At 40.6% G+C, this 27228-nt stretch overlaps 1 protein-coding gene across 1 annotated transcript in view; it reads right to left on the reverse strand.

The window, feature by feature from the left end:
* Positions 1-26621, reverse strand: part of ephb4a (eph receptor B4a) — a 38785-nt gene extending 12164 nt beyond the window's left edge. Inside the window, exons 1-4 of the mRNA XM_034889186.1 lie at positions 25674-26621; positions 8085-8155; positions 4152-4433; positions 1849-2239 (exon numbers count right to left, since the gene is read on the reverse strand). Of these exons, the coding sequence (XP_034745077.1) occupies positions 1849-2239; positions 4152-4433; positions 8085-8155; positions 25674-25752 (823 nt within the window). The 5' untranslated portion in view covers positions 25753-26621. The remainder of the gene's footprint in view (positions 1-1848; positions 2240-4151; positions 4434-8084; positions 8156-25673) is intronic.
* Positions 26622-27228: the final 607 nt, after the last annotated feature.

Here is a 27228-nt window from a genome sequence, read left to right on the forward strand (position 1 = left end):
ATATATATATATTATAAATATGAAACTACACAGTGTTGTTATGGAATCATAGCGACAAGGGGAAGTTAAGGCTATATTAGGCTTACGTGTGTGGCAAAACTGAAACTCCTGCGTTGTTGCTATGCAAACTGGGGAAACTAAGTGGTGTGATATCCAACTGTTTAAAAGTGTGTAGCTTAATGCTAGTTAAGTAGTAGTCGGATGAGTCTAGTCCGATAATGACTAATGAATAATGAGAACCATTGATTCCTGTGTCACCCTCTAGTTGCAGCCCAAGTCTGAGCCTGCTGGAATGTCCTACACGTGAAAAATGTATTGCGTGTTCTGAGTGCTGATGCATGTCTCACCTGTTGAAGGTTGTTAAAATATATACTTTATAGGCCAAATGCAAGTGACCATCACAAGACAGGATTATGAAACTAACCTGGGTGCTTTTAAGGTCTTATTTACCATGAGATAAACACAGCATGTTACTAGTGTTTACTTAATAACTTCAGAAAGTTGAGTGGTTATTTTGTTCTGGACCTTTTTCTGACTGAAGACTAAAGATCTGGAATAAATACGGATATCAAAATACTTTTGTTTTTGTTTCAAATACAAAGATTTTTTTTCTTTTTCTGGAGTTTATTGACAGCAGCTAGCAGTTTATTAGCAGCTGTTACATTTTGACGTAACTTCAAAACAATTTGGGAATATAAAGGGCGTCATCTTGAACCCTTTTCTATTATATAACATGTGTACAGCTTCAGCATACTGGCACATGGGGAAATACACCCCTCCCATGTAGAAGTATTTATAGTGTGCTCGAGCTTTACTTCAAAGACGTGTTTAAATATGCTAATCAAGAGCCTCTATAACACTTAATCAACTCAACAGTATTCATAAGTTTTACGTCAAAGGGCTGCGTTTGACCCAGAAAAACTATGTATTGTCTATGGAAGATCATGGCATTACAGCTAAAGTAATTTAATTTTAAGCATCAAATGCATTTTCTGAAGTGACCGGCCTATGAAGCAAATTAACTGTTCAATCTTGCTATAAAAGGCAATTTCCCTTTATGGTCTGGTGATTGTTTCTTCCTCACGGCACTCTTCAATGACAGAACACTGGAAAATGCCAACCCCACTTCACCAGAAGCAAAATGTCAGAAATTATTTTTTTTTAATGAAAAATCATTTTACCTCCCACAGAGATCAAACCCAAAATGGCTCCTTTACACATGCACGGATGCAACCGCACTTTTTTTTGGGAGAAAATGTAGCATTTCTTCTTGTGTTTCTGTGTTTTTGGTGCTCAACATTTATCCGTGTTGATGTGATGCAGTGTGTGTATGAGAGTGTGTGCGCGTGGGGTGGGGGTGGGGGTGGGATGTGTGTGTGTGTGTGTTCATGCACAAGGCTTGTTAATTGGACTCATTAGACAGAGCTGCTGCACAGCTCCAGAGAGAATCCTCCTGCTTCTTCTGTTTTTTGTCTGCTTTGCTTTGATGTTCTCAAAGTGATATGATCTTTACCCCGAGCGTCCCCCCCCACCCCGCTCTCACTCCCCTCACATCTCCCCCTGTGCTCCTTCTAACTTAGCTGAACCATGAGTTGTCGCAGCAGTATGCCTTTGACCCGGCTCTTTCCCCACAGATATGAGCGCAGAGCCCCTTTTTGACCTCTCTCTGTCCACTCCATCCAACAGCCTCGTTAACTTCCTACGTCTTTCATTTCTCTGCTCCAACGTTTGGATCCTCAGTGAACGCCGCGCTCAGCTCACCATTGTTTTCTTGTTTAGTGTGTCTGACCGCCTGCATACCTGAGTGTAGTCTATATACACACTTGCCAAACCTTGCCTCCTTCTTACCTGTGCATCTAGTGTGTCCTTCAGCAGATTCAAATCCTGGTAGGCAGGCGCAGGAGGTTGTTGGCTGGCCCACCCACTGGCCGTCTTCCCCACAGAAGAGCTTAGGCGGCCGAGGTCGGGGCCCTTGCTGGGCCGCGTGCTCTACACACACACCCTGAGCTTCTTGCACCAGAGTACGGGGAACAGTCTCGGGGAAGGAGGAAAGAGCGCTGACCAGGGGGGGGCACTTTTTGAAGAACACCCTGACTGACAGCAGGGCCATGCAGGCACCCTGAGCCTGAAAAGCCAAGTAGAAGCCTCTCTTAGATAGAGGGCCGAGTCTTAAGGTCTTCACATTGAATTTCCGCTCCCCACCCTTCCGCAGAAGAAAGTCTGCAGCCACTGTGTCCACCTAGGACAGGAAGAAAGAGAAAGGATCTTATGTAACGGCCTGTTTCCAACACACAGGATACAGCCATAGAAACGTTTCTATGTGGTTTTGCATGTTTTAGCCATTTTAGCCCATTAAATACACATCACATATGCTTTACATTATTGAACATTTTTCCAAAGCATACCACTGTGATTTTAGATTGATTTCCTGGCAGCAATTGTTTCATATTTGTTACAGTACGCTTTGAAACTCAACTTGCAGGGACCTGAAACACGCTTGGATGAAAGGTAATTTATCACAGTAAACAATTCATCACTTTTATTTTTTTGTCAAAGTTACATTACTGAGTGGTAATAAAATCTAACGTAAGGCACTATTTTGAAACCTCTCTTTGACGATGTGTTCAAGGACACCCCAACATCTGAGGTTTGAAAATGAGATGCCAAAAAGACCTTCACTTATAAACTATGCATTTGGAAAATGAAAGCCAGAAAATAAACAGAAAGTAAACATGCTGGTTGTGAAACACATTAAATGCACAGATGAAGAGAATTTTCGAAACAAGACCTGTTCCCATTGGAGAAAGCAAAAGTGATTAAATGCTGTTATAAATACATAAGTAAAGCAATGTTTCTGTCTCTGCAGGCTGATGACTGTAAAGAAATGAACTGGCCAACTGCATATTAGAAACTTGCATTACATGTCATTAGCTGACACTTTTATCCAAAGCGACTTCCAATTAAGTGCTTTCAACTCTGAATGGATTTTGTTGAATGATTAGTTGTTCCTCGCTGTGAGTGGGCAGCGAGCCGGTTGGCTGACACAGAGCAGAGTGGGCGATTGGGGTATAGGGTTTGACCACTTCCTGGATGTAAGCCGGGGCCGTTCGTGGTCCTGTATGCAAGTACTAGTGTCTTGAAGCGGATGTGGCCATTGATTGGTAACCAGTGAAGACAGCGGAGGAGCGGTGTAGTGTAAGAGAAGTTGGGGAGGTTGAAGACAAGTCACGCTGTTGGGTTCTGAATGAGCTGCAGGGGCCGGATGGCACATGCAGGCCGGCCAATCAGGAGGGAGTTGCAGTAGTCTAGACGTGAGATGACTAGAGCCTGAACAAGAACCTGAGCCGCCTTCTGCGTTAGAAGGGGACATATCATTCTGATGTTATGCATCATGTATCTACACAATCGTGTAGGTGCAGCAACGTTGGCAGTAAAGAAGAGTTGGTCATCAAGTGTCCCACCCAGGTTTCTAGCAGTCTGGGTGGGGACTAACACAAAGTTGACAAATGTTATAGTCAGGTCCGTGGTAGGAGAGCCCTTGCCTAGAAGGAAAAGGAGCTCAGTCTTGTCGGTTGAGATTCAGATGGTGTGTGGCCATCCAAGATGAAATGTGGTATTTACAGTACAATACAGATATATCATAAATACACATCAACTAAAAATGCAAAACAACTAGTTAAATCCTTTGTTTTGTCACTTCTTAATAAGAAATATGGTGTTAAAGTGTACTTAAAGGTAGAATATGTATTGAGCAATTTCCCCTGAGGTAAACTAAAGTCTTTATTGATTTATAAAGAAAATAAATTGCATTAAGTGTTGAAAATAATCGTTAGTTACAGCACTACAATTAACTGTTCTCAGATGTAAAAAAGTTTCTAAGCGTTCTTCCTGAGCCAAAATACACAGTGGTTTTCACAGACTCAATGAAACTTACCATGAAAAGGGAACTGATCTTCATATGTAAAAATAGGTTAGGTAACCCTTTAATGCAGATGTTCAATATGTTGAAAGTCCATGCAAAATTGTATTTAACAACCAAAGAGAGAGAAAATGTACCCTTTAATAATAACAACCATATCAATGACCATAACAATGAGCATTTGTGACATATTGACATCAAGGCTACCGTCAGAAGGTGGAGGTGGACGTACCTTGGTGTATGGGTTCTCCATCCAGGGCGGGTAAGAGGACGTGGCCTCGTTGGAGTCTGCCTGGTAGTAGTAGAGGTTAAAGGTCTCCTTACAGCTGCGGTGGTGGGTGCTCCTGGATGAACACTCCATCATGGTGAATCGCAGTTCCACGTAAACCTGAAACGCTCCGCGCCGCTGGATGAAGCCGCTGCGCAGCCAATGGCTGGATGAGCTGTCAGTCTGACAGATCTGATAGGTCCTCACACTGTTGTTTTCCTCATCTAAACCGCTTACTTCCTCCCACTGAGAGCAAAGAGGAGAACAAAGGGTTGGCAAAGGTTGCCGGTTGAAATGACACCTAACCCAGAAAACTTGTGAACATTTTTAATTCTCCCGTAAAGACTTTTACTAGGGTCTTTAAAAAAATGGTCACATTAAAAGCCCTCTGCTGTACTGCACCTGTCAGAGGCAGAACTGGCCAGCTGTGGATTTAGATCCAGCGCAAATTTGAAACTGTGTTGGTAAATCATTCCTCCTGCTGAGCTGCAGCTCAGCTAGTGGGAATACAAGTCTCACTTGTCAAACAGAGCACACTGCACTACACAGCATCCGAGAAAGACACAGAGTTCATCCTTCAAACACACTTTTAGACTAAAATACAAGGGGATATCACAAATACATATGAAGCAAAAACCCTCCTCAGAAATCTACATTTATTGGGGTGCCAAATGCAACAAAGAGGCTTTAATATTTGACTTCTGAGTCAACAGCAAACATGTTCACCATCACTATGTTCCCAAGAGCAGGAAACAAGCATGAAATTACCATACTCAGGGCAGAATTTAGCAGATTTGCTCAACTTGGGGCTCAGAAATTCAGTTATGTAAATATGTAAATCTTTAAAAATCCATTTGCAGATGATGTGTTGAGTGAGGCAGCATACTAGTGTGAATGAATTACAGTGTAGCAGATCACGGAGAGCCAGGTTTGAATCTCTCGGAGGGCAGAATTTCCCATTCAATCCCCAAAAAATAAATACTTGGGACTTTGGCAAGTACATTATTCTGTGAACAAAATGTTTTCTGTGATGGAGATGCACAGCGCTCATCTGGATTTGACAGAAATTATTGAAAGAACTTGGTGGAAATGAGTGTTTGAAAGAAAATCTGAAAGATGTAAAATTATATACAGATGTATATTGTCTCCAAGACCGATTTAGTACTACAGGCTAGGGCTGCAAAATTAATCCAATTTTAATCACGATCATGATTTTGACTTTGCACAATCAAATTTGCACGATCGACCAATTTTGTTTTTTTAAAGTGTCATTTCATAGCCCATCTACCGCTCCATAAACCACTGTCTGATCATGTGCCAGTCAGAATAGTTCCCTGCACCCCGTGCGGCTTAGTTTCTAGATGTAGACAGTCACAGAGGACAGAGTAACGGGAGGAAAACTCAACAGATGGCAGTCGGTTATACGTCGGTCTCAAGATTTACCGGTTTACCAGTAAACGCAACATTTAGTCCTGTGTGTGTTGTTTTTCAGACAACAGAAGTGACCAGTGCTAGTCGGTGCTAGTAGCGTCTGTTAGCTCCTCTAGGAAGCACCGGTGCTAATTTCCTCGCATCCGCTGCAATGTTGTTAAATGGATATGGTTCAATTGTGCGTTACATGACCCATTTTGTCTGTAAAGCCGTTCCTGTGTTGGATCTCTCCTCTACTCTCTCTCCGCGCTCTGCCACACAGCGCCGGTCCACACTTCTGACATTTCTCTACAGTTTAATTCTTTTTTTTTAACTATTCTTTGTATATTATTAAATATGAGGGGCAAACCTGTATTTGTACCAGTGTTTCCGCGTGTGACTCTGCTATCCCGGCCACCACGGCGAAGAACACAGAAGACGTTATTGAAAGCCAGAGATGTGACCCATGGCCAGAATATCATAGTTCATAAAAATGCAACGCAGTGACGATACAGACATTTCATACACACGACGTGTGTATCTGCCATTCAACCCGTGCTGGACCCTTTCACTATGATCAGCCGCCGCTCTGTGAGTAGCGTCCATCACACTCCCTCTCGCAGTTATAAACATCCTATGTGACGATAAAATTTGTTTTGGTTAAAATCAACAACTAATCGTAAGAATAATCGTGATCAAAATTTTGATCAAAATTTTCTTGATTATCATTTTGGCCATAATCGCGCAGCCCTGCTATAGGCCATACATTATGTTTGACATTCCTTTGAGTAGAAAGCATACGGTAGGTCTGAGCAAGGTAAATGACACGACTTTTACAAACACACACACACACACTTACGTGTATGTTTTATTTAGACACACACAGCTTTCAACCAGCATTCAACCTGTGGTAATAAATGATCGAGTGTTATCGCTGTTAACACAAGATTTGAGTTTGTAACTAAAGTCCGAAACACATCACTGTTAAACTACAAAATTATACTGATAGTTTCATTAAAATAATTTTACACAAGAGGTTTAACATGAATATTAGCTTTATTTGGTGTCCTTACAAATATTGGGTTGGGTTAGGAACTGGAGGGTCGCTGGTTCAAGTCCCTATACGGACAAAGGTACAGAGTGAGGACTCGTAGCTGGAGAGGTTCCAGTTCACCTCTCGGGCACTGCCAAGGTGCTATTAAGCAAGGCACCAAACCCCCAACTGCTCGGGGCACTCCTCCAATGAGCAGCCGCCTCACTCGGACATCTCTCCATTAGTGTGTATAGCATCTATAAGTCGTGAGCATGTTTGTGATTCAGGCATGTGTTAACGTGTGTGCAACTCTACTAATGTTGCCTCGCGGGATAAATAAAGGCATTCTTCCTCTTCTAGTCAAAAGAAGTTGAGAAGCCAGAATTTACATCTGACAGGTTTGGAAGTTCCCACAAATATCTACTATGATGGTATTATAATCCTTGAATGCTAAAACTAAATAATAATAATAATGATAATTATATACAAAGATTTGGAATGACATTCCGTATCAAATCAGAACATTATCAACTATCACGCATTTTAAAAAGGCATTCAAACGGCTCCTTTTTAATAGTTACACTTGCACACATTAAAAAATTAGTTTATTTATTGTCCAAGCCTTGTTTGCACTGACCTTATTTGTCCAGCCCTGATGATGTTTTGTATAAATGTCTTTTGTCCTTATGTAAGTGTATTGTGGATTTCAAAATCCATTATTTTTATATCAATGTCTTGTATTAATGTCTGTTATGACGTGCTGTAACCATGTTCTATGTTTCTGCAGAACCGGAACCTGCTGAAAACCAGTTTTTAAACTGAGTCAGGCCCGTTTTTGTATTGTAATGTAATGTTACTTTTTCTAACTTTCCTGTATAATAAATATATGAAATGAAATAATAAAACATAGATTACCCGTTTTATATCTGTAAATTTGATGAAGTGAGTAATTACTATCTAAATCACTGTTTTTTAGCGCGCTTTGTTTAAAGCTTTTGATCAATGGCTTCGTATGATAATGGCTCTAAAACTATTTAGAGACTGTTGGCCTGTTTTGCTTTGCATCTTAATCAAAAGCACAGATCCATTTGTTGAGTATTTCTGTCAGATATTTCCTTGCCAGCATTACTGTAACCATTTTCCTTCTGAGAAATCAGCAAGTTGAGCAGTTTTGGTTACTGATCAAATTACAAATATGTCGTTTTTTGGCAGCAGTATTCAAAATCGTGGGCAGCCAGTAACTTCAACTCCAAGGTTGATGGGATATATCAAAGCATCTGCTTTCAATGTACTTTGAATCCCAAATTCACTTCTTTATTGTGTCAGTTACCTGCCATATAAGGAGCTCTTTTATAGCCAAAGCAACAAAGGAACAGCTGGAAGCCAAAAATCCCCAGTCACCACAAGGGTTGTGTTAGTAATACAGATAACATGGTGAAGCTTGGGTTACATACCTCGGGTTTGGCATGTGAGAAGATGGTCCATTTGAGATCAGAAGTCTCCGTTTTAGTGTTCATCAGGACCTCTGTGAAAAAAAGATGTAAAATACAAAAATCACTCACAGCAGGAAATATAAAAATGACACGTACAAGGCTCATTTACATTCAGAGAAACACACAAGTGAATTTAAAATCAAAGAGTGAACATATTTCAAGTCCCAAGCTGTCTGCCAAGTATCAGCTATGGCTTACACTGGGATTACGCTCCAAGATGGAGTTTCACCAGTCAATTACATCTTCAGAAACATTCCCACTACCTTAAAATGATCTTTCTTCTCATGTTTGTTTTTACTCCCCCCATGTCCCTTGTGATCCCTGCAACACACCATGCCTGTGGTCACACTAAACCTGCTGAAAAGAATCCACTTTTGTCCAGAGGGAGTACGGACAAGTAGTAGGAACAAGTGAACAGAGTAGACTTGCATAGAAACACACTCACAGACACACACATATAAAGATTTAAGCCCTTCCAGTCACGACCTGTGATTATAATAGAATTGATTTTTGTAATCTTTTGAGGGGCAGGGTGCCAGCTCACAAACAATCTGAGCAGTTCTGCTATGATTCAGCATCACAATAAAATCCATGACCTGAACTGCATGCAACTTTGCAAGTTAAGTTAGGGTGAAGGGACTTCTTTTCATGTGAGGACATCTTTCTCCCCCCCCCCAGCTGTCTTAGCAGATTGTCTCTGCTGAATTGTGACTAGTATTTATACTGATGGGATGAGCTATCTGTCACAGGCTGGTTTTAGAGCCCTACGTGTTCCCCACAGAAGCTCATCTCAAGGGTGAGGCTGTTTGGTTTTACCAATAAACAGGATTTAATGCAGCTCTCCTGTGTGCCATGATCAGGGTGTGCACTTGCATGGAAATGGACGCTGGAGGAAATGGGGGTTTTAGTGAGAGTTTATCATTGGGGTTATTGAGATGTTTTGTTAAGTTAGACTCCCAATATAAGGCTCAACAGTAAAGTCTGGCATACCATAACGCCCCACACACACACACAAACACACACCTGACCCAACATGCATCCTTCATGATTTTATTTCCCCCCCAACTTAGGTTTCAGCATCTTTATTTAAGTTTAAGTGCAATATTTCCATCAAGTTAATGATTTTAGTAATAATGCCTCATATTAATATTAAAATGTTGCCTAAACTGCAATCATAATTCACTTTCTTTTGATAAAAAGGCCACTACGGGATATAGGGAGGTATGACATGCAACAAAGGTCCCTGGCTGGAATTGAACCGGCAACGTTGCATGTCATCTTCATGTGTGTAACCACTTGGCTACCAAGGCGGCTCCATACAATTTAAATTTTAGTAAGATAATTCTTACAATTCTTACATTCAGAAAAAAAAGATCTGAAAAATATTTCCCTCTGAATCCTGGTTGTGGCCAAAGTGTTGCATTTCTCATCTATTTAAGATGTGTTGTTTCCAACTCTTAATTCAACATGTTGCTCTGTTGTCCAAAACATCTGCTCTGAATACAAGACCGCGAGCAACAAGTGTCTTATTTTATATACAAATTAAATCATTCCATCTGTATTTATCCGAATGTGGAGATTGGATGGCCTGTAGTATAATAATAATCATCTTTTGATTTGTTTAATAATTACTTTTGGTTTACATATTTAGAGACAAAATTGTGAAGCACTGTATACAGGAGAAATGGTTGTTTGGATAAGACTTTTTACATAGAACAGTAAAGAAATGAAGGCTGTCAGGGACTCCTCATGCTCTGAATATACTGTATATTTTAGCACCAACAGTAGTATTTTTCAAAAATAACTGCAACGCCTACAGCTACTAATCTTTGTGATCCTGTGTAAAGTGAGAGGCAATCACATTTACCACTTAGCAACCCACATCTCAATGAAATACACATGAAGGCACAACAAAAACTCAGAGATAAAACAGAGTCCGACTGGCACATCCTACTGAGACAAATGTTACAGCTGCTGCTATTGTTTAACACTAATGAAGGGTAAACTGTCGGTTTAAGATCAGATACCGCAGGGAAGCTTGGCCCATTCAGGATGAACTGTTTAAACTCTCTCTTTAGTCCTTCCACACTAAAAACTGAATATAAAAGGGATACTAAGACATTGGTTAAGTACAGTGTATACGTAGTTTATGGTAAATCAGCTTGTTGTTCCATCGTGCGTGATGAAGGTAATAACTTTTTTATTTTCCCGTAAAAAGCTTTAATGAATCATCCTACATCCCACTACTCGGAAATATGAATAGGATAAACTGACAGAATAATATAATATTAACACAGTTGGCCAGAAGTCCCAATGTCTATAAACATACAATGTAATACATATTGTAGATTGCCTTGAATATACTATTGAATAGATATATCTTCCACTGCCAAAAACCCGTTCAACTGCAACACATTTACATTTTAATAAAAAACAATTAACAGTAAGAGAACAATTGAAAAACATCTAGTGTCAGTTTTTTTTTTTTTTTATGATTTCAATGATCACTCAATCCCACCCACCGCTGCTCACATCTTAGCTCCTGCTAATTTAATGCATTTCCTCAGTGAACATTACACGCAGTATTTATCCCCTTCTTGACCCCACTCTCACTGGCGTACAGTCAAAGGATTTAAATCTTTCTTATAGCATTCCACCTGTTATATTTTCTTGTTGCCATCATGTGGGTGACTTGTCTCATCCACAGCACATGAAAGCAACGACTTGACATCACTAATGATCAGGGTTGCATATATGCAGCAGGTTCGTCGTGATATCACACTGAGAGGTAAATGTGCCTCTTTTACAATCTACGCATTTTACGCTCTCTCTGTGCAACCTCCTTGTAAAGAAACACAAACATGCATGCCTCTCTCCCTCTTCTACTACAAAAGCACAGAAGCCCGTCCGCTTTATAGCAACAACATGAGGCGATAAAGAGTAAGAAAGGGAAGTCTGCACAGAGAAAGCGGAGAGGTGATAATTGGATGACACAGTTCATTCAGACTGGTGCTTTCCCTGCATTTAGTCCAGCTTGAGTTTCTTTATAATAAAGAAATAAAAAATGAACACCTTCATAATACTCAGGCTGCGCCGTCTCCATGTATTATATGCACACCTGCCTCCTTTTAATATTCAGATTTCTGTTTTTAAGTAGTGGAAAAGAAACACCACCCCTCCCCCCAGCATGATAATCACTGTTTATAACCGCTCGGTCATTAATGTTTATGAGACAGGATGTGTGAGCGTGAGTGTTTCGATGACATGGTGAGTGTTTCTATTATGTGCATGCACGGCCTTGCCTTTCTCTGAAGTAGGCTCAGACTTAAGCCCCGTTAGAGGAAGCTGGCGTTTCCCCTACATTCTTACAACAACGGCGGCCACCCACTGCCGGAAAATTGCCCTGAGTGCTAAAAAAATTTAGGAACAATGAAAATTGTTCATCCGGCCACATTTAACACCCAAAACAAACAATTGTACAGTAATTACAGTACAATCGCCCACATTAGCAGACAGCACAGAAGTCTAAACTGATACTTGAGCTGGCAAGAAGACTTGAACTGAGCCTTGGAATTACTATTATGGACACGTTTTTCACATTATAAGAAATATTTCCCCCCGGGTAACGCCGCAGAGGCAGCTCTTAAGTAGGTGTGAGATATCAGAATCTTTCTCGGTAGGGTTTTTTATCAATTCATTTTAGAAAAACACAGCTAATGGTTAGCCTAGGTATTGTTGTTGTTAGTATGAAATGTAACACCTATCCCTGTATTTTCCACAAAGAGGGACTATATGGTGAATATTAGGCCACTCCCTAATTTTCTATACAGAAGTCTTCGGGCTTTAGACAACCAACCTCAAATTCGAGAGCAGGAACCATTTAATTAACTCCTGTTCGCAATTCTTTACCTTTGTGTTCATTTCGTTCCAGCATTCCCTTTCCCTCCCTGTTCTTCTCTTTGGCTCTGGAGCGTGATAGGGAAATTACAGACCTATGAACATTTGCCCTGGTTCAGCTACAATTAGACCTCATTTTAATTAAAGAAACAGAGTGCCAATTACCCTCATACACATAGAGAAATGGAGACAGAGGGGAAGAACATGGATAATGAAAAAGAGGAATGTGAGAAAGGGAAGAGATGTTAGAAGTATTAACAGATGAAAAAAAACTAGATGGGCTTATTAGTGTATTTGTCAATATTAGAGCTACCTCCCAATGTTATTTTTTTCTCTCCAAGTGCTTGGTCAGCTAACGGGAAGCCATGACATGCTGATAACAACTTGGTGTCATTATACTGTATTTGCGCTCAATACTAAAATCACATCTTCATTATTTTAACACAAAATCAAACACTGAAATTAGTTTTGTGCCAGTGAAATACTTTTTTTATGACGTAGTTCAGTAAATACAAGACAAGAAAATGAAACAGATCATGAATTGCTAAGCAAGGGAATCTCATCTGCTTGCATAACATTTGTTTGGTGGTTTGGGACTTAAAAGCTGCTCCCTTCCATGCTCCATATGTCATTTCTTGATAGGGGAGTTACTGTCCTCCAGGTATAACTCATGTGATTTGAGGGTAACTGCTAGCACATGTTCTAAAATTTCCAAAGCCAATACCCTGAAATCAGATATACGTATGAGATTAACTAGTGCCTCGGGCAATTTAATACCTAGCCTACATGTTTCACATTTAAACGTACAGTACAGTAGTTCAACATGTTGGGAAATACTTATTTGCTTCCTTGCCAAGAGTTGGATGAGAATATCGATCGGTCTCATGTCTGTACCGTTAGCTTAGCGCAAAGACTGGAAACAGCTAGCCTGGGTCTGTTCCCGTCTTTGTGCTAAGCTAAGCTAAGCTAAGCTAAGGGGCTGCTGGCAGTAGCATAATATGGATAAAAGAGTGGCATTCTCCAACTAACTATTCCTTTATTGAATTCTTTTTATAGTAACATTAGCAGATGTTTCCAAGTGAGGCCAATATTCATACATGGCTAACTATGGGTAAAATGAATAAGGTTGTCTCATAGATGTTTGATTGGTTACAGCTGCTACTAGAAAAGTCAGTGATGTGTATTTTGTTTGTTGGAGTCTTCCTTTGCAGAAAATGTTCCCATTCATTATGTTCTCCAGGTATTTTTTGAGCACGTTACAAATAATCTAGTTGGTTAATCTTTAAAATGTTATTTTTTGATGTATTTGGCACTGAGGTTATCTACCATTGTCTACCACATGAAGAATGCCAATGGAAAAAAAAGATTTTTCTTCACGAGCTTCCAGCCAGCTTTGTTTCTGTGAGTGTAGGTCAGCGTATGTACGTGAACATAACTTTTGTGCTGAATGTGTATGCGTTTGTTTGTGTGTCTTTGACAGAGTTGTGTCTACTGAGATTTGACCTCAGCTTCCTTTAGTTCCCATCCCCTTCCTGTCTCCTGGTCTGGTGGAGGGACGGCCGCCAACAAGCACATCACTCACATGCACAGCAACCAAGCAGGAGGCATTTAACCCCTCGTCTTCTGTATGACAAAAACCTCCTATGGCACATGTGGATGAGCTCAGCAACTTTAAGTGTGTGTTGTGGAGTAGTGAGATGAAAGGAGCGAAGGTGAGATGAAGAAAGGGTGTTAATGTTTGACACTTTTTGGTTTTGTTGTCTGTAGGTGCGCATTTTAATGACGTGTTGTGGTTGGTCTCTGTCCCAGGACAGGATGTGAACTAGCTAGGCAGGGAGCATGATACTGAACAGAAACCAAAGACTTGACACTACTGTGAATGACTCTGACTGACCCACAGCACTGAGTATTGACTACAGGTCATCGCAGATTCACCGGGCAGAACCATTACAATAATCATTTCCAGAGTCTTTTAGCTAATAGCTAACAAATTCACAACAACCATGAAAGGCTTTTAAAATTCTAGCCGTTTATCAGCTGAACATATGCTCTGATCAGAGCAGATCACCTTTTCCTATGTAGATCAGTGTTAAACAGTTTAGATCTATGTATTATAACAGAGGAAATTCTTTTACAAAGAGTTTTTCTCTGGCGTTGGAACACAAAACAAATGTTGATGAATACAGATACCCAAAAGTATGTCTATGATTCGTTGGAATTCCCTTTTCATTAAATGTGGTAAAGTGGAAGGAAAAACTGTTGCATTATTGAAGTCACACAAGTTCAATGCGAATATTAACTTTAATCACAGTTGTATTAAAAGTGTTGACCCTCACATAAAACGAGAGGTCAAGGTTAAGAGGATATGAGACATTGACTGGTTCTGTGTTTTCATTTCACAGCCTACGAGTAATGAGTTTTGGCCCATGGTGTCAACTCCTGAAGAGCCTTCCTTCCTCAGACAAACAAAATCCACATAGCTGTGAGGCCAAACATTCTCCCAAAGAGACTATACCCATAGACTGTTAAAGACATTGACCAACAGATCCTGTTGCTCTGGGCAGAGACTGGTAAAGGATATTTTAATCACTTTTCCGAAGACTGCGGAGCATTACTGCGCAGCCTCCAACTGAGCCTTGCCGACATAGATGTGACGTGAGCAAGCTGTCTGGAGGTTGTAAGTCCTCTGGTAGCTGTGCCAAGAGAAATCTCGATCAGAGACGGAGAGTGTAGGTATATAACAGGAGATAACATAGGCGCAGACAAATTCTTGCTAACTAAAATGCTAGTTAACATTATTAATTAAACATAAAAATCTAATGAAAGTCGAAAATGTCTGCGTGCTTCTCCTGACAACACGGTGATTTGACGACTATGCCACAGCAAGTCGCTTGGTTATGACACAATCGTTAGCCTATTTTTACAAAAATGTCTGCTACGGAGCCATCACGTGAGGTACAAGGTACTAGGGCCTTTATGCATTGTCGTGTTTCTTTAGGAATGAACACTGAACAACTTAAGTTTTTAAACACCTCAGATGTAAAGTTATTTGCTGTCAAAGTGACGCCAAAATGAATGGCAGTCAATGGAATGCTAACGGTGGGTGAGTGCTTTGTAGCATTAAAATGGCGCCATAGGAGCTACGTTTTGTGGACGCCCGCTCACCCTCTTGACTATACCAGGTAAAAAATGATCTACAGAGAGGTGAAATATCTGACAATATATTAGACTGTAGTTATGGAATGTGATTACTGTTTGACATCTGCCCGAAAGGATGTGACTAATTTTGGCAAGAAGAAGTGAAAGCAATAGCTTTTTACATCTAATTCAACAACAGCAAGGAAGAAAACAAAAAAAGACATACATTTTCTTTTTGGGGTTTTAAATAGTTAATTATTCGGAATTCAGTTCTAAGTAGGCACATTTAAAAACTCTGAGCTTGAAACACATAATTTGCTGCACTCTCTCTCATACCGAGTGATCAATTAAATTGCCTTACTTTACAGCATATTTCAGCTATTTTGGAATATTGATCTGGCACTGAGTGAATTCACCTCCCGCTACTTCCAATTAAGGGCACCAATTTTTCCATCCCTCTACAAAAATAACCAGTCTGTGAAAAACTGAAAGGCTTCTAGAAAACATTGTTGCAGGCTTCGCCAGCTCCCTGGTGGCTTCCTGATACAGAATCCTATAAGGAGAAATGAATTACAAAGGAAAAGTTAAAAAGACTTTTTATCAACTCAGTATATTTTGGGAGGGTATGCTGCACTTATTAAGACCTCTGCAGTTCCACACAAGCCATGCTGTCTTTAAATAAAGAATACTTTAACGTAAAAAGAGACAACACTTGAGATGATGCCAAAATTAGAACAAAGAAACTAATAGTGTGTGAAGTCTTGCTTAAAAAAAACTAAAACTATGAATTTAAATAGTTTCCTGCTAACTTTCTCTCTAATCTATGAATGGGTTAATTGTTGCAGATGTATCCATGGCAGTTTGTCCCTTCTAAACCAAACCTTCCACTACTACATTTTTTATTCTCCTCTGATTGTTTACACACATTTTGTCTGTTCTCTCTTCATCCATAACTTCTTTACCTTGAATTCTTTTAAGATGACAGTGAGTGTGTTTACATGACCTAATTAAGCAGTTGTGTTACTAGTTTTTGTCACGGGTAAAGGGATAATGAATAACCGGATTTCTCTGTGTTCATGTGAACACCATCTCCCAAATATGAGCATAGCCAGAGCAAACCTCATAACCGGGTTATTCATGTGCATGTTAATACACTCAATCATAAGAATCCACAGGCTTCTGAACTGACTATATTAACTAAATGCCTAAGATGTAAATAAAGAGACAAAGCAGTCCCCACAAATATTCAACATTTTATTGTATTTCTCTATCTAGTTTAATTACCTACACTTAATCCTACCTGCTACTGTCAATAAGAGGCCATTTACTTGAAATTGGGGTCACATATATTGATAAGCATAGCCAGACACATTTTATATTCATCAACATAGTCATTCTACTGCTAGAGTCTGACTCTCTGAAGGGAATATACATTACATGACTCACTTTTATTTAATTAAAAACATATGCAGCATGTGCAAACATGGGGAGATGAGGAATACCTTGTTTTAGGAAGCGTGTCCAATCGTTTAATCTTAAAAACTTGTGCTAAAAATTCTTTCCAGAGACCTTGACTCTACAAGATTGAAAGACAAGTGCCTTTGTAAACAGATGTGGGCTGCACAGCACAATTTAGCACTTTAGTCTTTTAAAAGACAAGTTCTATGATGACGGTCTTCATCGGCATCCTCTTAGCAAAAGGTTTTACTTAGTTAGATTTTCTAAAACATTACCGTCTGTACAAATGCAGAGTAGAAGAGAAAAGGAGCTAAACAGAAAGTCAAACTCATTTACTTCAAAAAAGAGGTTTAGATCGGGAGATGGTTATTATTGCGTGATCACATTTAAAGATAATCTATCATCCTAGAACATGAACATAAAACTAAGATAGGAAGCTGACCATATGTTTTTTTATTTTTTTTATATCACAGCACAAAGACACTTATGGAACAAATTCAGGTCTGACAACTTTATACAGACACTTCCCCGTGAGCTGCTTTCATACTGCAGCACACTGTGGTTAGATCTGCCCTCAATAAACCGAGTAGCCTGAAGTTTCAATCTCCTTCACAGAATGGCTTGAAGACAGCTGATCATCTGTCAAGTCAGAGCGCTGAGCTGTGTCATCACAGTAGAAGAAGAAGCAAGCACCATGAGAAAGTGCAGGATATGTGCTTGTTTTCAAACGCGATCTTTATCCTTCAAGAGGATATTCATTGTCTTGCCTTCTCGTGTCAGGGGCCTGAGGTCGGGGTCAGTCATGGACTGGCACCCCTGCAGGGTGGACACTTTAGAGACATGAAGTGCTGAAATCTGGGATGATCTTCCTAAGCAGCAGGAGACTCTGCCACCCCCGTGTTTGCTGTGTCTTCCAACAATTGGACCAGAGAGTTTGTCAGTGTACTACTGGTACAGATTAAATATTAGCAAATTTGTGTCTTGTGTCATTTAATCATGAACAGAAAAGACTGGGATCCATTCTAAAATGTTGGAATGTGTGTTACTGATCTAATGTAAAAAATAAATAAATAAATAACCGGCATGGGCAAACTAAGTTGGTTAGAGGTTCTGAATATCGATTTCGATTACGATTAATCGTCCAGCCCTATTTGTTAGAACAAAACAAGCATGGAAATGTGAACGTTTATAAAACAATATATGATAAGTAACCAATCCTATTTGACATGATAGAAAAAAAAAAACACATAGCTCTATCTACCGCTGCGATGAGCCCCAAAAATGTCTAGTGCTGTACTTATAACAGAATCGCTATCAAAGCCTTCAGCATCCAGAATCTACAATTCACAAGAAAACGCACTAACACGCACACACGCACACACACACACACACACACACACACACACACACACACACACACACACACACACACACACACACACACACACACACACACACACACACACACACACACACACACACACACACACACACACAGCTTTCAGTGACTTATTTGCAGTGGGAGGTGGACAGCTTGAAACCAACAGTGCAGACTCCAGCTAAATAAACCATCTAAGGATTGACACTTCTAAGTAGAGATACAAGAAAATAGACTGTGAAAATTTTCTGTTGTATTCTGACACATCGCACTTTTTCATATTCAAACATAAACAGACACGCTGCAAGCTAATTCTCTTCATCAGCCTATGCGTTGCTCCTCTAAGCCTGCGACTGGGTGTTTGTGTGGCGGTGACCGATATATCTAAAATAAAGATAGCTGTGAAGCCATTTAGCTCAGTATAAAGAGCATCATTCATTTTCCATTATTGGCCAGCCATGTTATGTTTTCAGCAAGGGGTGAATAGAGTATTTCACCAACGGAATTACAAAACCACACTTTAGTCGTCTCAAATTTGGCTGATTTTTAATATTACAATGTATTTTCGTCAATTGGTTGGATAGAGTTGAGCAAAGAAGGCAATCACTTAAAAGCACGGCGATGTGTAAGAACATGAAGGAGAGAACATTTTGTGTGCAGCACACCTTAAAATATGATACCAAGGTGCCAAAAAGGTGCCTAATGCTTCTTTAACTGAACCGATCCACTCCTATTTGTAGCTCTTAGCTGTGTGCAGGCTGTAGTAGGGCAGCAAGTGCACAGGAATATGCGTTCGTTCAGTGCGGTGTACCCTGGGAGACTTACTGAAGCCGTGTGCATGCATAAAGGTGGAAGAAAAAATGTTCACGAGGGTCTCTAGGTCGATGTCGAAACAAATTAATTGCATTTTAACTTAAAACGGTCATATCCAACACAAGATGTAGGTCGACCTATGACGCAGGGAGGAAAATGCACCGGACTAAAATTGAATCAAGCCTACTGATGGCGCATGCTTCAAGCTGAGGCATTTTCACATCAAGGTTGCTTTTTTAAATCAATTTTTGCACATCCAGTCGAACGTCTCGCCGGCCTCATGTTGCTTTTTACCCTCTTCAAAATGTCATTCTATTCTTTTTAATGTGACGACAAAACACCACAAGGCAGATGACAACCACAGCACGTAGAAAAGCTTCACAAAAGATGTTTCGCCACACAATGCTCAGAGTGCCTCTAACAGCTGTGATTAATGTGTAAGATAAATGAGAAAGATGAACCTGAGATAAATACCTCCTTCTCATTTGTTGTCTCCTAATTAAAAGGCCTTTTTAATCCCTTTGTTATAATCACATTTTCATCCCATCGCATATATCGCACATCTCTGGCCCCAGGTGTGTATGGTTACAGAATGCAAATAGGCAATATACATACTTTGCTCATTATGCAGCGTGCAGACGTGCACATTACTTGCACCCTTCTAGCCCTCTTTGCACTCTTTCCATTTCGTCGACTCATGCCGGTCTCCCCATCTCTCCTTGACTCACTTCAAAGAGAACCCCCATCCCTCTAAAAGTCCCATTCTCCTTGGTGCTTATGGCTGATAGGCTGTGGCCTCATTCACTCTCTGCTGCAGCCTGTCCCCATTGTGTCCCACTCTCAGAGAGTAGCGTGTGGGTGGAGGACAGACTGGCTCTCCAAAGTGAATGCCTGACATGGATGTATGGGCTGGGGGTGTATCCTCTCACCGAGCTAAACTATCATCCACCTGCAATTCTCGGCTGCCATGTGCATCCTTCACAGCGAGAGAAAGACATGGACTGAGAGTACTTGTGGCACTCGGATGCCTGTTTAACTCTTGAGGAAGCTAATCATCGGATTGAGGTGGTGAGGATGATGGGCTACAAGCTTTCAGAGAGGGGGGAGGTTGCTTTAAATGCAAATCCCTTTCTTATAAAAATTGGTTCCGTTTAAAAGGATTTCTGGGAAACGATCCACACTTTCCACGGCAGGGGAGACAGTCAGCAAGAGAAAACAGCATAGCACCAGTCAAACATCAAGGAGACAGAGGACGTGAAAAGGGTAGCCAAAGAAAAGGCTACATGTCTGTGAAAGAAGGGATTGAGGATCAAGTAAGGCCTCTAAGAAAGAAAAACATCCTTTCTGCATTTAAGACACTTAGTAAGTTTTAGTTTAGGTTGAGAAGCATTATGCCGTTCATCATGCTAGGTATGTCAACGAGGAGAGGGAGGTAATAAAAAAAAAAAAAATGCGAGAATATTTATGTTTTTGGAGGGATGATGTCAATCTTTCCCCACAGATAAAAAGGGCTTTATCAGCAGATTACATAAATATGCCTTGACTGTTTGAATTCCCTGTAAATAAGCGTGTTATGGAGTATGGCTGATTGAGTAAAAGCAACTGGTGAGTGTTGCAGTATTTGTTTAAGGCAAGATACAGATGTGCATTGGCTTTAGGGCTCTATCGGTATTCCATACCTTTAAGGTGTTGACCGAAATAACAGCGTAAGCAGTATCAAAACTTCTCCAGTCAAGTCTGGAAAGAAACGACTATTTGTATGATCTTGCTTGCAGCCAATCACCACCCGCATTCTTCGATTTGATATGACCTGTGATTGGCCCACTACTGCAGCAGCTACAACCCATACAGTCTGTGGTGTGGTGCAGTTTAACGCATTGAAGCGTTTTTAAAATGTATTTGGGTAAAAATCATTAGGATGGGTAAGAGTGGTCCTGGTTTTACACAACTGAATGCATCACAGGATGGGTATCAAATGAAGTACTCTGTTGGTATCGGTATCACTTTTATGGTACTGGTATCGGTCCTGGTATTTCACAAGCAATACCCAGCCCTAAATGGCTTCCCTCGCTGCTTCCACCCAACATCTACCAATCAAAATCACTGCACAACATTTTCAGTGAGCCCTTGCTTGTGGGGAAATGTGTGCGCTGTAGTCAACCCACTCACATTAGAGCACGGCAATATATCCGCTTTTATGATTTCGTTCTCCCCTCATCAAATATGTATTAAGATATTGTTTTTAATTTACAATGTTTTAAATCATGTAACTCTAATGGAAATGTGAATGTATTACTCCGTTTTCACATTACTACCACTTGGCCCCTGGCACATCTACTTGTAGCTGTGTGAGCTCATTGTTGAGGATGGAGGCAGCAGGTGTGTCATTTCAAGTGCAGAACCAAAGACGTTAATGTCAACTCTTTTGTGTTAAGTTCGATTTGGTTTGGCAAAGTGTGATATATGAAAATAAAACACACTGCTGTGTGTAAAGTTTACAAGAGACAGGATGACACGTCACCTCTCTTTCCATCAGCAGAGGCTAAAAAGTGCTGCTGATGGTTTTCAGCCTAACAACAAGTCGGGCTTCTGCTTAGCAGATCACACTGGCAGCAGCACTCTCTTGTTGCATACCATGTGAAACGGTGATTTGTAAATGGAGGGAGGTAACGCCTGCAGTAACATGGCATTTTGGAGAAGCAGAGGATTGCCAGGATATAGAAAGCTGGATTTACAACGCTGTAAAAACTATTAGGCACTAAGTGCAATCCTCCCAGCCAAAACTTTGCTAAAGACAACATCAGCTGTTTCTCAACTACGACCGATGGACAGGCACGTTTCATGTACCCATGTAACAAGAGTCGTATCGTGTATTTGCTTCCACGTGTTTCTGTGCACATTATAGTATTCCACATGTAAAAAAAATAAAAAAAAAAAAAAGTGAGAGAAAAAAATGCAACAAAGTGCAATGGAAACAGCTCCTCTTCTAAAATAATTAATGGTGACATGACTTAAGAATTGGCGCCACTAAGTACCGTTTATCTTGATTAGGACAACTCCTACTACTTGCATTACAGAAGTACAGTAGTGATTCAGTAGCACAAGTTCTGAAAAGTGCCTTCAAGCGATGGAAATGAAACAGGACAGAACAGAATATGCCGTCCACCGGGCTTAACATTTGTCTCCAAGTTTAGATGAGTCCTGACAAGTTTGCTTCGCCTCTGTAAACGATGGTAATATCCATGCCGCTCTGGAGCAGGTGCAAAAAGACTGCAGTGCTTTTGTCACTGGCTGCATCTTGCCATTGGTAAGAGAGAGAAACTGTATGTGCAAGGAATAACGAGGAGCAGGGAGGAAAACAAAATGTACTTTACAGGTTGAGCTTGTGTGTGGGAGGATGAAGAACATTTATAGCTTACATTTATAATGTCAAATGTTTTTAAAATTGAAATTGCAGTGAGGCTACATTAGTGAGAGTTATTATTATATAATTATATAAAAAGCCTTTCAGTTTAAGACCTTGGTTGTAGTATTTTGTACATGATATATTTTTTACTTCCAACACGAGGAAGAGAAAAAGTGTTTGTTTTTTCTCTGTGTGTGTGACAATTTGTGAGCATCTTCATTTCAATTTCCACCCAAAAGCTTGGTATTAATTCCCAGCCAAAGTAATTATCGGATCAAGAGGGCTGCTTTTTAATCTTCACAGAGACAGAAGGACGAGAGATCTATGCACTGAACGAGCAAGTGGTGTAAGTGAGCCATTTATCCTTTAGTTGGAAAAGGAGGAGGGATTTGGCAGCTGTGATCTTCATCTTCCCTCCCATCAGTTCATCACAGAATTCCCTACTAGGTGGAGAACGAGCGGGAGGACGATCCAGAGTGTGCTGGCAGAGGAGCAGCCTATTACCCAAGATGCGGAAACCAGACATCTTGCTTACTCTTGGCAGGACACACATGTTCTGGAGTTAGTCGGCAAGGCGCTACAACCCATCCGCTCCCGTCTACACGTCTGTCCTCCATCTCAAACCTGTGCTGCACCTGTTTCGAACCAGCATCTTGTAAACATCGACAAGGGGGGGAACGAAGCCAAGTTGACTGAGACTATTCTTGATTTTCTAAAAAAAAAAAAAGGACATGTTTGTTAATTCTGCCACCAAAAGCCTGCTGAGCATCACTCCCCACACAGATCTGAGATTAAGCATCGGTTTTGTCTCAGAGGAGCAGAAAGCCAGAGATGAGTCAGCGGTAGGGTCCCAGCTGTGGAACCTGCAGCCCCGGCTGAAGTGCAAGCTACACTCCCACTAATCGGCTGCTCCTCGGCTCCCAGAAAACCCACAGAAAAAGAGTAAATGTTAAATGTCTGGGAAAAGCCCAAGCTTCTCTCTTGAAAAACAAAATCAGCAATGTTTTTCCTGCAAGAATTCTTACTCTCAGTAGCTGTAGTCATTTAACTTCATCTTCTTTTGACGTGTGTGTTTGAGCTGCAAAGCTAAGCTTTAAAACCCCTGCAGAAGACCCGGGGTGATCTCACGTACTCTACGCTGTCTCTATGTATTAGTAGAGTCTGTAGTAGAAGTCGTACTGTAAGTCCACCCCCCCCCCACCCCCCTCCCAAGAAAGTGCATTCTGTACCAGCGGATACATGACGCCCAGACTCAAACCAGAAGCAGTTGACAGATTCATGTTCCTGTCACAGAATATGTGAAGCCATGCGTGTTCGTGACGTTCCTGTTTACAGCAACTATGAACAACTTTCATTGTTAAAGATCCCATTGTTTTCATGGCAAATTTATTATTTTAGGTACAAAACATCTACCTTATTTAGCAGTAAAAATTGGAAACTAACCAGAGAAACGGCTGTTGTGTCAAAGTTTTGTATTAAGTTAACGCGTATGTGTGTGTCCAAGGTTTTCCCCGCCGTTATAAGGTTTAGGCTAGGTGCGGCACCTGAGCTATTTTGGGCAGCACCTAAGTCAAATGTTAATGATTGCAGTTGGTCCCTAGTGACTTCTTAAGCTTTAAGGTTTGTCATTAAGCTTTTTGAGAGTTATTTATTTGTCATCTGCTCTCGATGTTCCAACGTTTTAGACACAAATATTGTACTAATTACGGTCCAAAGTGATGTGGAAAAGAGAGGAAAAACTACCACAGAGACTTAAAACACACGCAGAAAAGAATGACCAAAACACACTGAACACAACTACACACAAAATGTATGGGAAAATTGCTTCTTTAAAAAAAAAAAAAAAATTAACAAGGTAATATTTTCTTGAGGCACCACGCCCGACTCCCTTTCCAAATACGCACACCTGAGTCTTCCACAAGCCAAGGGAAAACACTGGTGTCCATTCTTCTTCACATTGTGACTAGTGATGGGGAATGAGACTAGAAACATGCTTGTTAAGCCACAATGTCACCCTAAGCAGCTGTGTGTAAGCCTAAAACAGTACCTACCAGCAGTACCATGATGGAGAATAAACAGTACTCTTCACTCTTCACAAGAACAGCATGCAGCCTACCCAGCAGTAAGGGACTTTTAAAAACCCTGCGGATCAACAGGTCTTCCAGAAACCCAGTTGTGATCCTTTGATCCACAGTAAAACACAGGCCCAATGTTTCCAAATACCCATTTTTATCAAAGTTTTTTACACAAATATGCAGGGTTTACCATTTACCAGCCAAATTATGTTAAAATATGCAACTGGCTGGTAAATTTGCTTAATATACTGGTCAAAAAAACAATGATGATCTATTGAATGGCTGGTAACATTTTTTAATTCACTAGCCATTTGGCTAGTGGATGAAAAAGTTCATTTGAACCCTGCAAAGTTGTCTCTACAGCATTCTTCACAAACTCAAATCAGTTTTCATTTGACTTCACAGCACCGAAACGTCCCCATTATAACAGAGACATACCAGAAGATAAAAAATAAATGAACACCCAGGCCTTCTAGTTGATTCTGATTTGTTGATGTGGCTCACTGAGGCTCAGCCTTCCACCCATGCATTTTAAGCCAATTATCCAGACACTGGCCCTGTTGTTATGCTGATGATGTCGAGCTATACCCGTCTGTAAAACCAGACCGTTTGAAAGCATTATGTTCTTCATTATGATAGCTCATTTCAGTCTTATTTGTCCCTCCATGGTTCACAAAGCTGATCCAGAACAAATTGCAGTCTTGACAGTTGATGTCAAGACTGCTGCCAGAAACTAATGGCTGTTTGATGTTTCAAGCTGAAGGTAAACGCTAAAAGGTGTCACAAAAATCTCTACATCAACCCTCAGAAAATTACATGAGCCATGTATTTGCCTCAATAAACTGAATGTCTTATGTTATTGATTTTAGGGGTAGCTGTTAAAGGGTCCAGAGGGTAAAAGTGATATCTAGGGTGACTTTAAAGCGATAACTAATCGTGACTAGGTCTTAGTAACGGACTTCTTGATGATATCAGGAGAGGAAACCAATATTTTTTTGTAATTTCTTTGGCAACACTGTGGATTGCACTCTTTTCAAAATGAGATGAACAGCCTACTGCAGGAGGAGGAGGAAAGAGTGCAATCATAATTGAATGCACATTTCCATGGTGGCACTATTGGGATTAATGCTAGGCCTGTAACATACAGTACCTTTACTTAGCAAGGTTACAGCCACATATCCTGCCATGATATTTTTTATGATTATTTCAAAATAGGATAAGTTCTTGTGTATCTTTGCATGGCAAGCTCTTCACATTTTTTGTGGTTTTAATGCACTCCCTTTTTGGCAAAGAACAGGATGTAATACAAATTGGATATCTCACTCAGCCATTCAACCACAGAAAACAAGTCCAAGCAGGATTTGAAAGAAAAAGTCTAGACTCACCTTCCTCTGCAGAAGCCAGTAGAGCCCAGTCCAGGAAGATGCACCCCAGCAGAACAATGGTCCTGTATGTCAGCTCCATGGTGCTGCTACTAAATGGTACAAAAAGAACCCACTTCTGTTTTGCCTTGAATTAAAAATCAAGTGGCACTGGCAGCTCGACTGTGCACTGACTGACCGCAAACCAGACCGCATTTAAAGTGGACTTCAGTTCGGAGAGCCTCACACAACACTGCAGTAAAAAAAGACACTTTTGCTAAGTGCGGTTTCAGACGATATGAATATAAAGCACGTGAAGCTGGTCGGCTGCGGCACCTTAAATCGAAAGATTTAGGACAGACTCGAAACTTCTATGAATTGTCCAACTTTGTGTTGTGGTGAAAGTATGGACCGAAAAACAACAGTCAGAAACAAGCTTCTCCTCTTCCACCTCGGTCCTGTGTCAGCACAAGGGGTGCATGGTCCAAACTTGTTATATCCTCCTCGGCTTTACATCAACCTTTGTGCTCCACGCGACTTCTCCCAAATTCTGACCCTTAGCCTGAATCCGCAACTAGGGCACCTCACTGCATATGTGTTAGTTGCAGGAATAATCCTCATTATCAGTCGGTTCATACCTACTTCCACATCTTCTTGCCGTATTCGGCAAACAATCCGCGAAAGTGTGTTTTCCCTTTTTCCCTTAATGCACCAGACTATTTGGGCTGCTGGGGGAAGAAATCCACGAAAGGTGGTCGGGATATTGCGCGACACGTCTAGCCTGGCCTGGATTAACAGGCGAAAATGAGACAAAAACTGGGCTAAATGTCTAGTTTGTTCTCTGAATAAGTCAGCAGACTGGAGCAACAGCGGATACTGAAAGTTGTGCGCTAAAGTAGCTTGTAAGGCTGACTACTGTACGCTGGTCACCGAGGACTTCATCACCGCATCAAACCCGGAGTCGAATGGCACCAGCAGCAAGCTCCGCCCACTAGGTTTCCATAGCAGCAGAGTCAAGTCGCAAAGAGTGCACCAGAGTCGGCGCTAGATACTATAATTGATTTCCGGAGGGAGCCTTCACAATAAAACCTATATGAACACGTTTGAAAAAGAAGAAGGAATATTCCCTATCAGGGTTCAAGAAACGGTTTCATTTTGTCAGATTTTCTCAAAGTGACCCTTTTCATTTTGTAGGTTTTACACTAGGACTGAAAATAAATGGAAATTCTCAAAATGGCCTACTGCATTTTCAAATCACAGGAGGAGCAAATATCAAAGTTTTTAAATTGAGGCAAAATGTGTGTCAAACATCTAATTTTCTAAATTAAATAGCGTGATGCTATATGTATATATGTCCTTGCCCAAACATCACTTTCTACGGACTTAAGCTAACAAGAAGATTGACTTTGCTTTGTACCCATCCCCACAAAATTAAACCATATTCACTTAAATCTGTTTTTCAATGAAAATTAGAATGATGCTCTAAAGATTATCATTCCCACTAATATTGCAAATCATATAGCAGCATAATATATTGCAATAAAACTATTCAACCTTACTATACACAAGATGTGCAAAG

The sequence above is a fragment of the Etheostoma cragini genome, chromosome 13, assembly GCF_013103735.1.
Source record: "Etheostoma cragini isolate CJK2018 chromosome 13, CSU_Ecrag_1.0, whole genome shotgun sequence".
NCBI lineage: Eukaryota > Metazoa > Chordata > Actinopteri > Perciformes > Percidae > Etheostoma > Etheostoma cragini.